Below are 16869 nucleotides of genomic sequence, written 5' to 3'. Positions count from 1 at the left end.
TATGGAATGGTATCTTTTTGTGGAGAACACTGACTAAACTCAAAGGTCGTGTAATAAGTGCTGAACAGCAGAGGCAGTTACTACCTTAGGTTTTGTGCCCATCTTTAGCTTATCATATTAAGTACAGATACTTATGCTTGTTGTTAGGACAACTTCCCAAGTGAAGCTTTTCTCCTTGGACTGACACAGCTCCTGAGAAGAACTATGAGAAAAGAGGACCAATGGAAAAGTTTTTAAAATAAATGAATAAAACTACGGTAGCTTAACAGACTACAAACGTGACAAACTTAGTGCTGGGGCTTCACATTCTGACTTAAGATGATGTATCTGTAGTAGGCTTTTGATCTACCCCAAACTCTCCATCTCTTAAATTAAATGAAGTCACCACGTCTTAAATTTAACTTTGCAAATATATGGCGTCATAATACATTTGGAAATTTGTTCAAGAACAAGATGTTTAGGTTCTTAAACATTTAAAGTGCTGTGTAATTGAGAAAGTATAACATATTAATGAATGATAAATTTTCAGAAATTGTTAAACGTGGGCTAGAAAAAATAAAGGAGTAAAAGCTTAAGGGAGCTGAAAACACCGAATTGTTTTGAATGTCTATTTCTCTGATGGCCATTGGGATTATGCACTTTCTTCTTGTAATGGGGTTTGTCAGGTATGAAGAAGTACTTTGGCAGGATTGCTCTGGTGAGGTGGGTGTGTGTATTGACAACAATTCTAACATTAAAAAATATATATATTTTGCAGGATAAAGAGGCATTGCAACAGCAGCAGTACAATAACCTGATTCAGATCTCTGCCCTACAGTCTAAATTGGATGAAGCGAGGCACAGGGTACCAGCAGATGGAGGTTCTGCCCCAGTGCTGAAAGAACAGCTACAGGCAGAGCAGAAAGCGCTTCAAAGCAAAGAGAGAGAGGTGGGAGTTTTGGTAGTCCTGGTGTCTTCCAAGTCACTGACATAATTGCAGAAACATTTTGTGCAAACCTGTAATTGGAAATTTAAGCCATTAAAAAAAAACAGTGATTAATGGTACGGTAAAAGTGCCTTATTACCCAGTGTTCCTTATGTTTTGATGTTAACTAACCTTGCTTTTTCTTGTTTTGTCATTTTCTGTCTGTCCATCTCCCCTCCCACTGGAAACTGTCTTATGATGGTTATATCAACTTTGAGACTGATTGATCAGTATCTGTTGTAAAGTAATTTTCCTTTCCTTCCAAAGTTGAAGTGGAGCCAAAGGTAGATGCAGTTTTGTTTGACATTGACTATAAGCGATAATTCCATTAAGAACAGAAAGGTCAGTTGCCCATAATGGCGTCATCTGACCTTCTCTACTTGCCAGAGAATGTTAGCAATGAGTTCTTGTACTGAGCTAAGCTGGAACTCAGTGCAATCGATCACATTATTTTTAACTTTTATTGGATTTACACACATGGATACCTCCCCACACACTGTATATTTATGTAATATTACATAATTATCATAGTATCTGTAATATACAACCTACAATCCAGTTTAGGATGTGCAAAGGAGGAAAACATGGCTGATCTTCCCATTAATTGTACACCATTGTTTCAAGACCAGTAAGATAATAAACTCTAATTTCTTACAAGTGGAAGTTCCATGTCTCCCATGAAGTATGACTTCAGGAGCCACTAAGCCTTTTCATTCTTAAAGCCCTATACCTCACTACCCATTAAGCCAAGAGATTATAGAAGCTGTGGGTGGCAAGATCAGTGTTTCCAAATAACTCTTTGCACTCGAGCTTTCAAACAACTACAAGCAGAGAAACATGTAGTTATCGACTCTTTTACAGCTTAAAGAAGTCAATGCTGAGAACTTTTTTGATGGCTTTAAATTGGAAGGGGGAAAATCTAGATTAGACGTCAGGAACAAATTCTTCACAATGAGGGTGGTGAGGCACTGGCACAGGTTGCTCAGGGAAGCTGGGGCTGCCCTATCCCTGGATGTATTCAGGGCCAGGTTGAATGGGGCTATGAGCAGCCTGGTCTGGTAGGTGTCCCTGCCCATATGAGGGGGTTGGAACTAAGTGATCTTTAAGGTCCCTTCCGATCCAAACCATTCTATAATTCTATGATTGTGCTACTGGGATTATGATTATGATTGTGATTATTCTGTGATTGTGTTACTGCAGTGCTGATTTCTGTCTTTTAGGAAGACAAGAGTGGTGCTGCTCATGATTATATTTGACATCAAATGCTAACATGTCTCCTATTATGTCAAATTACATCAGCGTCAAGCCTTCATTGTTCAGAACATAGATTAACATATCATTTATGAGGAGTTAGAATTTTTTTTTCTTTTAAAGAAAATAGAAAACCACCTTTGCAGGACTTTGGTTTCTGAGCTGAGGAGATGGAACACTAGCTTCTTACTGTCTTTTTATGTCTCAAGTACTTTATTAATGCAACTTGATTACAGAGAGCTTAAATCATAACTTGTTCAAGTAACTTGCTCTCACTATATATAGCTACAAATCAAGTTTTATCTTTTCTGCTTAAATAAAAGGACTCAATTGAAACAACTATGCATTTTCTTTTTTTTCTAGATTGCAAGCTTGTTAGACCAACTAGAACAATATAAAGATAATTTGACCAGTAAAAATGAGGAGATATTGCAGCTGAACTTGCAGTTAGAAATGGAAAAAAACCTCAGCACTTCGAGCATCAGCCAGCTTCAGTTAGAGAATGCACACTTGAAGGTAGGTTTTCTTAGCTTTAATGTGCACCAGCTAAAACTCCAGACACCTCCTTTCTTGAGTGTTCTCATCTTTATCTCCTGATGTTATATACAGATACATAGTTTATTTCTCTTGACAAAGGAGTATTGCTTTAGGATTATAAGGCTAATTCTGTTTATTGTAGAATGAAGAACCCTTGACACTCTAGATTCATGTTTATGGCAGTATTTTCTAGTGTCGTTTGATTTAAATAAAAAGCTTAGCTTTTTTCTAGCCCTGACAGATTACAAACTACAATGTTGTCATTTAGTAAACACTACATCTTTGTGGGCATTTGTGAGCTTTACAGCCCTAGCAAATGTTACATGTTGGAAGACTGGCTGTTTGTCAGTCTGACAACTAGAGAGTTCATCTCTTACCTTGAAAGAGGTAAAGATTGCACAGCATTCAGAAATGTGGCAATCTAATCTGCTGGTACAAGTCTAAACAAAGTAGCTGTAGTTGTGTTCTAGAGTTCTTTAACAGAGGCAGAGAAAGTATTAATAAAATCCTTGGTTCTGTTTTGCCATTAGGTTGCGAGAAAAATTAGGTTGTTTCTAATGAGATTGCTGTTTTTTCCAATTAGGAGGATCTAATGAAACTTGAAGTGAAGCAAAATCAGGACCTAGGTATTAGTGATTCCTCAGCTCTGTCATTCCCACAAGCATTACTTAAAGAAAAGAATCAAGAAATTGATCACTTGAATGAGCAGATGAAGAGGCTCCAGCATGAGCTAGAGAATACTCTGGAGAATAAAGTAAGAGTACTTACTATATACTCATTGCTTAATTTTGAGGGAAGGAAAGTGTACAGAATCTTATTGTAGATGAAATCTATTGGATAATTCTCTTAGGAGAGTAGAGAGTATTCTGAGGAGCTACCAGCTGAAGGGAGCAATTCTTCCTGCTATTAAATGTGTGAATTAATGCTTATGTGATTTGGAAGAAAAATGTAATTTAAACTCTGTGCAATAGTAATTCTGCCTACATGCAGTAATATTTAGACCTTGTCCTTTTGCTCAGATAGTAGAAGACCAAAAATCTGAAATTGAAGAACTTAGATCACTTGTTGAGCACTTTCGCAGTGACCAGGAAAGGCTGCGTAAGGACAAAGATGAAGAGGTAGAGCAACTCCATGGAGTAATTGAGAAGCTTCAAAAAGAGCTGGCACAATTTGGACCAGTATGTCATGAAATCAGTGACCACCAAGATGATCTCTATCACCTTGCATTGGGAAAGCCAGTGGAAAACCTTCAGAATGAGTTGAAGAGGGGACTGGTAGATTGTCAGGGTGATACTGATCCAACCAGAAGAAATGAATTACTGCTCTCTAAAGTGAGAGAACTTCAGGAGGAATTAGAAATAGTCTCAACTGCTAGAGAAGCTCTGCAGCAGCAACTGGAAGAGAAGGAATTGCATTTTAAAAGAGAAGTGGAAATTTTGGAGAAAAAGTGTCAAAAACTACAAGAGTCATCAGAGCAGCAGATCGCAGAGCTAACCTCTCTGAGAATACAGGACAGTGCACTTCAGGAAAAGTATAACCTTTATCAAACACAACTTTCTCAGAGAGAGGTTGAAACAAGGATTACTACTTCTCACATTCAAGAACTTGAAGACACTGTGAGAGAAAGGGAAGCAAATATTCTAGAGAAAGATATGCAAATGAAGACAATGGCAGAACAAAGAGAAGCTGATGCAACCCAGTTGCAGTACTTAACAAAAAAGGCAACAGAGCTTCAAACCAAGTTGGAAAAGAGAGATACAAGTCATGCTCAAGATGTTTATAACCTTCAGTTAGAAATTTCTAGGCTTCAGTTACAGGTGCAGGCACTGAATCAGAAAGAAGTAGCTTATCAGAGAGAAATCAATGAACTCCAAGGTAGCACTGCAAATCTAAAAGATCAAATCAAGACATATGTGAAAGAGCTTGAAGCCTTGCAACTGGAAAGAGGTCAACTTATTTCACAGTTGGAGTTGTACAAGCCAAAGGAGCAATGTGATCATGACCTTCTCAAGCTGTCCTGCCAAAGGGAGAGAAAATATGAAGCCTCTAAAAAGGGGATGGAGGTATTGGAAGAACTGGAAGCAAATGTTGATCAGTCATTTGCAGTACTGGCTTCCCCTACCAGTGAACTGGTATGTGATTTGTTTTTTAATAGTAGTATTTGTTTTCCAAAATAATCTGATTTTGTGTCATGTAAAGCCCTACAGTTTATCCTTTTCAGTGCTCTAAGAAAGGGTCAGAATGGATACTATTGCATAAAACTAGCTGTGGTGAGACAGTTGAAGGGTGTCTATCTTTGTGTAGTTCCTCCAACAGTGGCTAGAGGTATTTGCCAGGAAGGGCTAAGTACAGAGCAAGGATGTGTGGAAATCTAGTCCAGTCAGGTTTTTCTGAGCTGGACATGGGGCATGGATCATAAGGTACATGTTTGGGATAGGTGTCAGGGTATTGACAGTAGGATATTGTTAGAGCCCTGTTTGAAGAGCAAATAACTTCCATAACCAACAACACTGTACCAGATTTACTGGCTGTGTTTAGCTAACTCTGTAGGTCTCTTTCAAGCTGTAATAGCCACTTAGTAGTAGCAGTAACTCATGAAGATCAGTTATCAGCTTTCTGTCGGAAATCACATGCAGCAACACTGTCTTTCTCCTGTCCAGAATAAAAGTACAAGTGCTTGATCTCAGCTTAGTCATGATTATTTGTTACAAGCTTACATTACCAGAATATGCTGTGTGAGCTCCAACCAACTGCATTATTTATGCTTTTTGTCATGTAAAATGCATACACAGTGTGAGGTGCACACACAACTTTAAAAGCATGTTTCCTGTAGATATGACTTGAGGATGTATGGCAAATATAACATCTATATGAATATGGAAATTATAAAGCCTAGTTAGCTGGCATATAAAATATACTAAAGTATTGGATCAGTTTTACATAAAACCTGAAATAATAATAGATATGACTATTAAATTTGAGAAGAAATTTTAAATGCATGTTTTTCCATTTGCAAAATCACATTTAAATTCCATTAAACAATTAATATGTGTTATTTCATTGTAGAAAAAAGATGAAGTTATGTTTGAGTTGATGACACACGATATAAATCCAAAACCTCAGATTACACAATCGCAAGAAAATACCTTGACTCAGGATTTGGACATGATCAACAACTCTGAAGAAGAGCAAGATTTGAAAAAGCATTGCCAGCAGATCTTGGAAATTCATCAAGCTCCCGATTCTCCAAAGCACAATTTGAACATAGACAAAGACACTTCAAAAGACTTTCAGAACTTTATTGCAGGTATGGCTTCATGGGCCTCGCCTGAGATTCTGAGAAAGCAAGATATGAGCATGGAACTTCAACCAGTGCTTCATCTGACACCCTTTTCCGAAGTTGAAAGTGCAGATTTTGAAATTATGCACACCAGGTCATCCACACAAGAAGATAATTCTGTATTTCTGGGATGTTCTAACCTGTATGAAAATGGCCGTGAGGAAGCAGCAGTCAGAGTAGAGAGCAAATCTCCATCTTTCTCTGAAAGTACATACTCTGATGACCAAGATATGGAGAAGAAGATTTTGGTAAGTGATATTTCATGTTTGATTTAATTCTAATTAAACAAGACTGCTCAGCTCTGTCCCCCTCAGAACACTCTTGGCTCCAAGTAGTACTTACCAAGAGCAGTAGGTCCAGCAATGTTCTGGATGTACAATTGTTAATTCCTCTCTTACTGTGAGACAGTGGAGCACATCCTGGCCTGCATTAAAACACTGTTTACCACTGCTTGTAAATTGAAAAGAGTCTTTCAAAACCTAAAATTGATCTCTTACAGCAGCCTTCTTACAGCAGGCTTTGTGTCCTGCATGTCTGTACGCTGCTGATGTGGTGTCAGTAAAAATATGGGTATTGCTCTTGTGCTCTCAAAGATTTGTTGAGAGGATGGACTCTTCAAATCCTCATGCTATGTGGAAGCAATGGGTAACTTTGTGATAATACTTCATGTTCAAGTAGTTGAGCTGAAACCTGTAAACCTTTTTTGCTACCACAGCACCTAATTTACTGTGACAGTCTTCCTCTTACAAATAGTTGTCATTGAATATTAGAAGAGATGGTTTCAAAATTGGAGAACAGAGGTTTTTCTTTTTAATGTAAATATTTTATACGTTTACATTTCTATCGTTTCACAGGAAGATAGTCTGTACTTCAGAAAATTAAACTTTGGTTGTACATTTCTGTGCCCTGCTCTTGAAGGGCAATTAATTGTAAATACATGTCTGTTTCTTAAGACTATAGAAAGGGAGAAAGAAATTAGATGGAATGGGTTCCAAAGAGCACCAATGTTGCCTTCATCATTGTATTTGCCATCTCTAATACTGTGATCAAGTAGGCATTTGCTATTATAAAATCTACACTAGTAACAAAGTTGTTATAAGTGTAGAAAACTCTACAGCTGGATTCCGAAAACTAAATTAATGTGAAAAAATATTTCCAAGCAGATGAGAGAAGCTGATAATCTAACTTTAACCTCTTCTGACTTGCAAGATGATGTAAGATTGAAAGCGTCTGCCATAGATGCGATGAGCGATGGATATGGCAGCAGTAAGTAACTCTGGTCGTGGATTCCTTTCATATTTTGTTAACTTCAGTATAAAAATACTACATTTCCTTTCTCCCATTTCCTTTTCCTGGAGATCTTTTATTTGAAAGCTATGACTTTCTTAGGTGGTTCTTTGTTTAGAAAGACTTGTATATTTGTGCTAGTGGAAGTCTACCTTTTCATCTTTACATATTGAAAAGGAGATATGGGGTTTCAGTGAGTCCTGGCTTAACTGTAACACTTTCTCTGGTGCTAAAGGCAACTTACAAACATTTTACTTGTTTAAGTGGGTTAACTAACTAGCCTCAGCTGACCCTGCATTCATGCTAGCAGAAGAAATCATGGTTATTTTGCAAGTGATTATGCTGGTTTCGTGTTCTTGTCATCTTTGTAACACTTGGAGGTGGGGTACTGTGTCTTTCTTCAGATACCAGCTCAAATTTGGCAGCTAAACTGATGCAGGAGCTACAAATGTCGGACCACCTAGATGCTAGTTTCATGGCTTATCTGCAGTACCACGGAATGTTTCCAGATGCTATGGAATCTGTGAGAGAAAAGGAAGTACTTTCACCACAGCTGAAGGTAATACATGATTGATATAAGCATACCAGGAAATTGAAACTGAAACAGTGAAAATTTAATGTTAATTTTAAATATAGTTAACAGTTTACACTGTAAAGGTAGGAGCTCCATAATGATGTAAACTTCAAGTTGATTGTGGTTCTTGAGTCACTTTTGCATCTTTCATGTGACAAATCTAATGACGTTTTTCTGTCTTGCACTTGCTAGAATTCAAAAAGTTTTACTAGGACAAGCCCTGGTGATGTTTCAGAATGTGGGAATACAAAGACTGATTCATCCAGTCTGTTGGGTTGTCTTGGAGGCTTTACAAAAAACTGTTTCATAATTAAGCATGGCTACCTGACAGTGTACTCTCCTGCTTCTTCCTATCATTCTGATGTGATGGAGAGCTGGAAACACCACTGCAAGGTGTGAAGGTATCTTTCACAGTCAGTTCAAGGAGCATGGAGGATATATGGAAGACTGAGCAGTGATTGCTTATTCTAGTCAGTAAGGCAAGTTGAAGAAAGTGTATGCCTGGAACACTGGTTTGGTTCTGCAGCTGAATGAGCTCTAGGCATTCCAGGAATTCCAGTGGGTGAAAGTGAGAAATTCAGTGCTTCGAATAATTTTGTCTATGAGGCTGGTGAGAAGTACATGGGTAAGTGCTGTAGCCTACAAGGAGTTCGAGTACTTGGAGAAATTTCAGTAATAAGAAACTGGAAGAAATATACTTCCTAGAAAGTGAATGCTACCTTCTAAAGTGTTGAGCAGATTCTTTCAGCTTGGTCAGCAAATGAAGGAAGATGTGTGTGGTGAAGGAAGGCTGGGCAAGGGGGGAGGGTAAGCCTGAATTCATGCTCAAGCGGACTGGCACAAGTAACTCACAAGATGGAGATCGGACCTTCCTCCATCATCTGAAGTGCCCTTTCATAACCTCCATGATGCTCTGGAGCTGGAGAATGAAGAGCACACCGAGTAACTGACATGATCCAGGAAAAGCCAGCCATACAAAGTTGAAGGAATCATCCATTTGCATTAGAACCAGTGCCACCAGCAAAGCACATAAAGTATTAGTAACTGGAGATTCCTCACTGAGAGGCATTGAAGCACCTGTCTTCTGTCCAGACAATTTCTCCAGAGAAGTTTGCTGCTTACCACAAGCTTGTATTCATGACATCACTGAAAGGCTGCTGAGCCTGGTAAACACTGGAGATTATCATCCACTTCTACTGTTCTGTGTAGGATCTAACACTACTGTAACAATGCAACTTGGAACCATCAAAAGAGACTGTGTCCCCCCTTGGAGGGTTTGGGAGCAGGGTTTGGGAGCACAGATGAGAGTCTCCTCTATCCCCCCAGTCAGAGGAAGGGGTCCAGGATGGAAGACATGAAAAAGTGAATGCCTGACTGTGTAGCTGGTGCTTTATTCAAGGTTTTTGTTTCTGTGATGACGGGTTTACCCTTAAGAAGCTGGAGCTGGTGGGATTCACCTGACCAGGTGGGACAAGAGTGTCTTCACCGATAAGCTGGCCAAACCTATAAAGAGAGCTTTGAATTAGATTCAGCAGGAAAAAGGAATAGGGTTTTAAGCAACAGAGAAGAGCCAGGGGCTGCTGGTGTATTGGGAACCAACAGGGAAGCAGACACCTGTGAAATGCCTCAGGCTGGGGCTAATTCTTCCAAAAGAATTACTATCAACAGCCCAAGTGAAGTGCTGCTATACCAATGCACATAGCATGGATAACAGAATGAGTTGGAAGTCACTGCGCAGCTAGAAAGCTACGTCTAATTGCTATCACTGAAACTTGGTGGGACAAATCACACGATTGGACTGATGCAATTGGTGTCTAGTTCAGAAGAGACAGGCCAGGAGGGAGGGGTAGTGGTGTTTCTCTGTATATTTGGAAATCAGGATGCTGAATTTTGCGAGAGCAAATTTTCAGTTGTTTAAGGAATGTGTGGATGGAACTCCCTGGGAAACTGCCCTCGAGGGGAAGGATCAGAACAGAGCTGGGAGCTGTTTAAGGGCACCAGAGATTTTGAATCCCCCATGTAAGAAATCAGGCAAAGAAGGCAGGAGACCAGCATGGCTGAGAAAGGACCTCTTGGTCAAACTAAAGCATAAGAAGGAAATGCACAGGCACTGAAATGAGGGGTATGTAACTAGAGAAGAATATTGGGACAGTGCCTGGATGTGTAGGAATGGGATCAGGAAAGATAAAGCACAGTTGGAGGGGAATTTGGAACGTGAGGAAGAATAATAAGAAGGGCTTTTGCAAGTACATTGGACAGAAAAGGAAGATTAAGAAAATGTATGTGTACACTCGCGCGCGCACACAGATGATAAATAAGACAGGATAACCAACAAGGCTGAGGTGCTCATTTCTCCAAGTTTTCACTCGCCGTCACTCTTCTCACATCATAAGTCCCTGAACCTCCAGGCAGAGACTAGGGGAATGAATTCCCTTACATTGTAAGAGAAGATCAGGTTCAAGACCACCTGAGGAACCAAGACATACACAAGTCCATGGAACCCAAAGAGATAAACGCCAGAGTCCTGAGGGAACTGTCAGATATAGTTGCTAAGCCACTCTCCATCATTTTTGAAAAGTCATGGTGGTTGGATGAAGTTTCCATGACTGGAAAAAAGAGAAACATCGCACCTATTTTTAAAAAGAATAATAAAAAGGACCCTGGGAACTGCGAACCTTTCAGCCTCACCTCAGTGCCCAGTTAGATCATGAAATAGATCCTCCTGGAACTTACATTGACACATAGAACATGGGAAGGTGATTAGATACAACCAGCTTGGCTTCACCAAGGGCAAATCATGCCTGACCGGTTTGGTGGTTTTCTATGATGAAGTGACTGCATTGGTGGACAAGAGAAAAGTGTTGTCTTCTACCTGCACTTCTGTAAGGCCTGTTAATGGTTGCTAAAGGTTATAATCATTTAGAATTGGCTAAATGATATATATGTTTGTGTATATATAAAAATATATAGTTTATATACTGTAAATATGTAATAGAAATATTATGTATTGTAAGTATATACTAAAAATAAAATAATGCAATATGTAATCCATAATATCATATTATATATTGCAAATATATACAAATACATATAATATAAATTACATAGAAATATATATTATTTTATTTGTAATTATATATCTATAAAAAATAATGAAATAATCATTATTTTGATTCCATTTATTAGAAAAGCAACTCACATTGGTTCAAAAGTTAACTTGTTCAAACAAGCGCAACAAAATAATATCAAGAGTTAAAGAAAAATAGTCTGCAATGAGGAACATAAATGCTCCACATTGAGGCAGGGATATTTCTGATGAGATGTATGTAGAAAAGGACTTAAACCTTCAGTGACTTTCCTTGAAAAGAGACCAGGAAACATTTGTATATGATGTGATGGTTCATGGACAGGGAATTCTTTAAAAAGATTATTTTGCGTGACAATGTCAGAAGAAACAATTTCCACTTCGTAAATTAAGTGATTATTTTGGGATATATTGTTTGTACATGTCTGCTAAAGGTTGTCTGAATACTTAAGTTTTTCTGGCATCAATGGGGTTTAGTAACACGAGTTCAGTCTTGATAGAATTTAATTTATTCCCAGGAAAGTTAGCTAAATAGTTCAGAAACAACAAAGATCAAGTACAGTCCTTTGACATAATTGCTTATTAGCATGTTGATGTACACACCAATAAGATGTGCTGGCCAAGGCTGCTGTTGGTACTTTAATGTTGCAAATCCAGTATTCAAGAGTAGAGTGGCCACTGTATTCTTAAATATTGACCTCAGTTGTTAGAAGATAAAAATTCTCTGGTAGCTGTTGGCTCACTCTGTGTGTGTGTATTCTTAGTTTATTCAGCTTGCCAAGTAGCAGGACCGACTGGCATGCGCTTATCTATATCACAGCCTCAGACAGCCTTATTATTTTTGTTGTCTAATGCTATCCCATCCTATTCTTACACTGCCAGAATGCTGAGGCCTGTTTCCTAATATTAGGCATTATCATTTTTTTTCCTTCTCAGACGGTGCTGAAGATGGTGTATGAGGAGAGCCGGAAAATATTGGCTTTGTCAGGACATCCCTTTGGTTTTAGGGAGCTGAAGAATGTTCATCAGACCAGAGTGGTGATGGAGGGATGGCAGAAGGAGTGCTTAGCCTTGCTCGATGCTATACAGTCGCTGAAAGATTACCTTAGCAAGGTGGCAGATAGAGGAGACAAGGTATGACAATGAAAATATCCTTTAAAGCAAGGTAAGCAGTTCTTTTTATTGAGAAAAATGTTTATTGTTATATAGTTAGTGTGTATGCATGTATGTCTATACATATGAGGAGTGAGACTCTTTCCTTTAAGATTTGAACAGGCCTCTTCAGAAACCTTTGGCCTGCTTAAATTAACAGATAGGTGTATTCTTACTCAGTAATGTTATTAAAGACAGGAGTAGAGATTGGAAAAGATGCCTTTTTTTAAAACAAACACACACTGTTTTAACAGGAACACTTGGGTATTGATGCTGACTGGAGAGGAGAACTGCTGCAAGCAGTACAAAGCGTGCTTGAGAAGGAGAGAAATGTGTTGCAAGTTGAATTGAATTCTCACTTCTCCAGTCTTGGGTCTGGAGATGAAGGTTCATTAGTGGAAAAACTGGAGTACGTCATGAAACAGCAAGTAAGAAAGCATCTTGAAGTGTTAATGCTCATAAATCACTTGTCCTATCCCTCTGTATTTTTTTAAGATTTTTATAGTTTCATTACTTCAGCTGTTAAATCCTTTCTTGTGCCTTAATCCAGATGATGTGTGATCAACTATGTTTTATTATCATTTTTCTCAAACTTTGTATGTTGTGTTACAAAGCCTATTGATTATTTTACCAGTCATCCAGAAAAAATAGTGACCTGGAAATTGGGGTTTTTTTGATAAAAAAAATTTGCCACTTCTCGTACAAAGGGTATATATTGAGCTAACTCTGAATCTGTTTGGGATTTTTGTGCTGATGGTTTTTAAGTTTTAGGTTCAGACCAGACGTTTTGTTTTAATTATGATGTATAAACTATAATTAATAACTATTACTCTATTTGGAATCTAGCGAAGTGAGAGTTTTCTTTCTTTTTACTTTGTTAGCATGAAACATGAACTTAGTCATTTGAAGTTACCTCAATATAAAACTTGCACTGCAAGGGTTTCTATAGCGTTTGTCTTTGTAGAAAATATGGGAATAGCCTTGCAGATTTAATAGGGCTTGCTTTCGTTTTAGGAGGAACAGAGACAGATGGTTGTAGAGCACCTTTTCTCCTCAGACCGGAATAGCCTGCTCTCTGAAATACAGGACCTCCGAGCTCAGCTACGCATGACACATCTGCAGAACCAGGAGAAGCTACAGCAGTTACAGGAAACTCTTACCAATGTGGAAGCTCATGGGAGCAAACAAGAACACCACCTCCGGAGAAAAGGTAGTAATTGCCAAGCTTTCATTATCTGGTCTTTTATGTCAGTTTTTTCCTTTTTTACCTAGAAGATGAAAGGCAAAAAATGATTCTTTTGCAGAGAAGCAGGTGGTGTCAGCTTTACTAAGGCGCATGGGTTTCCTGAGTAGCAGGAGGAAGGAATTGTTCTTTCTAATATTATTATCTAAAAAAAAAAAAAAAAAAAAAAAAAATCGGTGAAAGGCAAAGCAAAGCTTTAAAATAACCCAAAACAATAGAACTGAAAGATAACTCTTTGTTACATAGCGTACATGTGTAGAAAACACATCAAGGATAGTAAAATACCCTTATTGGTTTTCATGAGATTCTTTATGTACCTGTTTACTAGTAAATGGTTTACTTAATGAGGTTTGAAATCCATTAGTAACAAGTTAGTTACAGTATATTGAAGTAGCTCTCCTACTACAACCCAGCTTTCATGTTGTTCTCACTTTGCTGGGTTCACTAGCAGCAGAGCTGTAGCATGTATGTGGGTTTTTCTGCTGATTCATATCACGTTTGGAAAGAAATGAGTTCTCCAGACAAGAACACTGTAATACAGCTGGGGATTTTCCCCTTAATTTGAACCAGTGTAACTGATAACACATTGTCAAGTTCTCTGCAATACAAATAACTGTTAAGATTTTCTTATTCTAGTTGAATTATTAGAATATAAGCTTCAGCAAGAAAAATCTGTCGTAAGTGACTTGCACAGCACCCTGTCTGAGGAGCAGAAGAGAGCCTCTGAAACGTGTGATCTCTTGAATCAAGAAAAAGTAGCTCTGAAATCAGAGCTTTATGAAAGTAAACAAGAGAATGAAAAGCTGCAGAAAACCCTAGAAGAGCTTCAGAAGGAAATAGACCAGTTAAGGTGAGAAGTAGATTTATTCATTTATTTTATCAACAGATCTGAAAGAGCTTTATAGTTACTGGATTCACAAATGGCTTACCACTTGGAAAAACAGTGATGAAGACTATGCTCTCATTTTTCATGATTATGTACATTTTTCTTTACTAACTCTTTAAATTTATTTTTTCTTAAATTCAAATTTCTATATTCACATTTCTTGTTAGCCTTGACTGAGAAGATTGTGACAAGTGCATGTTTTATGGAAGCATTAAAAGTGAACAGACTAGGTGCTTGTATTCCTGATTTACTCCACTGCTTTTGTTTTAGTCTTCTTTTTGTCTGTCACCTTGTGTATGTACTCCGCACTCCAACTCCTCCCTTATTCCTAATGTATGCCGATATTTTTCTTCTGTCTCACAGCACAACAGTTTTCATAGAATTATAGAATGCTTCAGGCTGGAAGGGACGTTAAAGCCCATCCAGTTCCACCCTCCCTGACATGGGCCAGGACACCTGCTGGATCAGGTTTCTCAAAGCCCCATCCAGCCTGGCTTTGAACACCTCCAGGAATGGGGCAGCCACAACTTCTCTGGGCAGCCTGTGCCAGTGCCTTACCACCCTCACAGTAAAAGATTTCTTCCAAATATTTCATCTAAGTCTCCCCTCTTTCAGCTTTTTAAGCACTGTATTCCCTGATAAAGAGCCCCTCTCCAACTTACCTTATAGGCCTCCTCTAAGTACTGGAGGGCTGCTATAAGGTCTGTGGAGACTTCTGTTTTCCAGGCTGAACAAGAGATGGCTCTGGTTTTGGTCTGCCAGGGTAAAGAAAACTTCTCCCTTACTTGTAACTGTTAACTAAATATGTTTGCAGGTGCTAAACAGCCCTTACTTGCAGGCTGACTCTCTTGAGAAAAAACAGAGGCCGTCTTAAAGAAACAAGTCAATGGACCAACTTGCAAAAATTAGTAACTCATAATGTTTTGCTTGCATTGCTGGTTCTGTTCTGGACGTAGATGGAAGTGTCATTTTCAACTTTGCAGTTCTGCATTGGAAAAAAAAGAAAAGGATTTGACAGCTGCACTTGAAGACTTGCAGACTGAACATCTGAAGGAAATGGAACTACAATCTTTGTTTGAGGAACAACAGCTTGAGCATAAGAAAGCAGAAGATGAAAAGACAAAGGCCTTGGAGGTAATGCCGTACATCTTGATGCTTCAGTTAGATTCATGCATGAAGGGAGGTGAACTAACAGGTCATTTTTGCAGTTATTTCATGTCCAGTGTTTTTTCTTTATTAACTATTTAAAAACCCTCAAAATCTCCAAACTTCTAATGGATGTGCATAGCGTTTATTTTGTTTTCACAGAATTAAAGCTTTCAGTTACCATCTTTAATTGAATGTACAGAAATAAGCAAGAGTTGTTTGTATGTATTTATTGATTTTTCCATATCTTCTTCGTGGTTTTGAGACTGATGCTTTCATGTTCTTGGAATCAGTTTTGTGCTGTCCCTTGCAGCACAGGGAGAAACAGATTCTATAATTGTGTAACTGCACCCTTTATTGCAGAACAAACATGCTAGAAGGATGTGGTGTGTATGATCAACTGAAATGATAAAGAAAACCACCCAGTTATAAGTACTTGGCAGAGAGTAACTGGATCCTTTCCAATATTACCTGTATTTTTGGAGGTTAACCAATGGCTTTATTTTTGTTTCCTTTCTTCTAAATTGAATGGGAAACAACTGAACAGCTTTCTCAAGTGACACTGTGATAGCAATGACTCAGTTTTGTAAGAGGCCCACAGTGACAGCAATAGGAAGGATCATTGAATCATTGAAGTTGGAAAAGACCTCTAAGATCCTCAAGTCCAACTTTCAGCCCAACACCACTGTGCCTACTAAATGGTGTCATGAAATGCCACGTCTGCACGTTTTTTGAATATCTCCAGGGATGGTGACTCCACCACTTCCCTGGGCAGCCTCTGCCAGTGCCTCACCACTCTTCCAATGAAGAAGTTTTTCATAACATCCAATCTAAACTTCTGGGACAACTTGAGGTCATTTCCTTTCATCCTATCGCTTGTTACTTGGGAGAAGAGACCAGCAACTGCCTCGCTACAACCTCCTTTCAAGTAGTTGTAGGCAGTGATACATTCTCCCCTTACCCTCTTTTTCTCTGGACTGAACACCTCCAGTTCCCTCATAACCTCTGTTCTTCAGACCCTTCCCCAGATCTGTTCCCCTTCTCTGGACATGCTCCAGCATTTCAATGTCTTTCTTGTACTGAGGGGCCCAAAACGGAACACAGGATTTGAGGTGCAGCCTCACCAGTGCTAAGTACAAGGGGACCATCCCTTCCCTGGTCCTGCTGACCACACCGTGGCTGATGCAAGCCAGAATGCCATTGGCCTTCTTGGCTACCTGGGCACACTGCTGGCTCATGTTCAGCTGCTGTCAGCCAGCATCCCCAGTTCCTTTTCTGCTGGGCAGCTTAACCGCTTCCTGAAGTCCAGGTAGACAATATCCACAGCCTTTCCCTCATCCACTGGACAGGTCACCTGGTCATAGAAGGAGATCAGGGTGATTAAGCAGGACCTGCCCTTCATGA

At 38.9% G+C, this 16869-nt stretch overlaps 1 protein-coding gene across 6 annotated transcripts in view; it reads left to right on the top strand.

The window, feature by feature from the left end:
- PCNT (pericentrin) overlaps nucleotides 1-16869 on the top strand; it is a 99364-nt gene that overhangs the window by 61103 nt on the left and 21392 nt on the right. For 5 of the 6 annotated variants that reach the window (XM_054070422.1, XM_054070423.1, XM_054070420.1 and 2 more), the window contains 12 exons: nucleotides 758-928; nucleotides 2579-2731; nucleotides 3336-3506; nucleotides 3772-4884; nucleotides 5819-6340; nucleotides 7253-7358; nucleotides 7784-7938; nucleotides 11975-12172; nucleotides 12445-12618; nucleotides 13205-13400; nucleotides 14070-14283; nucleotides 15303-15453. In XM_054070422.1, coding sequence (XP_053926397.1) covers nucleotides 758-928; nucleotides 2579-2731; nucleotides 3336-3506; nucleotides 3772-4884; nucleotides 5819-6340; nucleotides 7253-7358; nucleotides 7784-7938; nucleotides 11975-12172; nucleotides 12445-12618; nucleotides 13205-13400; nucleotides 14070-14283; nucleotides 15303-15453 — 3324 coding nt within the window. The remainder of the gene's footprint in view (nucleotides 1-757; nucleotides 929-2578; nucleotides 2732-3335; nucleotides 3507-3771; nucleotides 4885-5818; nucleotides 6341-7252; nucleotides 7359-7783; nucleotides 7939-11974; nucleotides 12173-12444; nucleotides 12619-13204; nucleotides 13401-14069; nucleotides 14284-15302; nucleotides 15454-16869) is intronic. The other variant, XM_054070425.1, reaches the window with a different exon arrangement.

This window comes from Cuculus canorus, chromosome 6, assembly GCF_017976375.1.
Source record: "Cuculus canorus isolate bCucCan1 chromosome 6, bCucCan1.pri, whole genome shotgun sequence".
Classification (NCBI taxonomy): Eukaryota; Metazoa; Chordata; class Aves; order Cuculiformes; family Cuculidae; genus Cuculus; species Cuculus canorus.
This window is presented reverse-complemented; position numbering and strand designations above follow the sequence as displayed.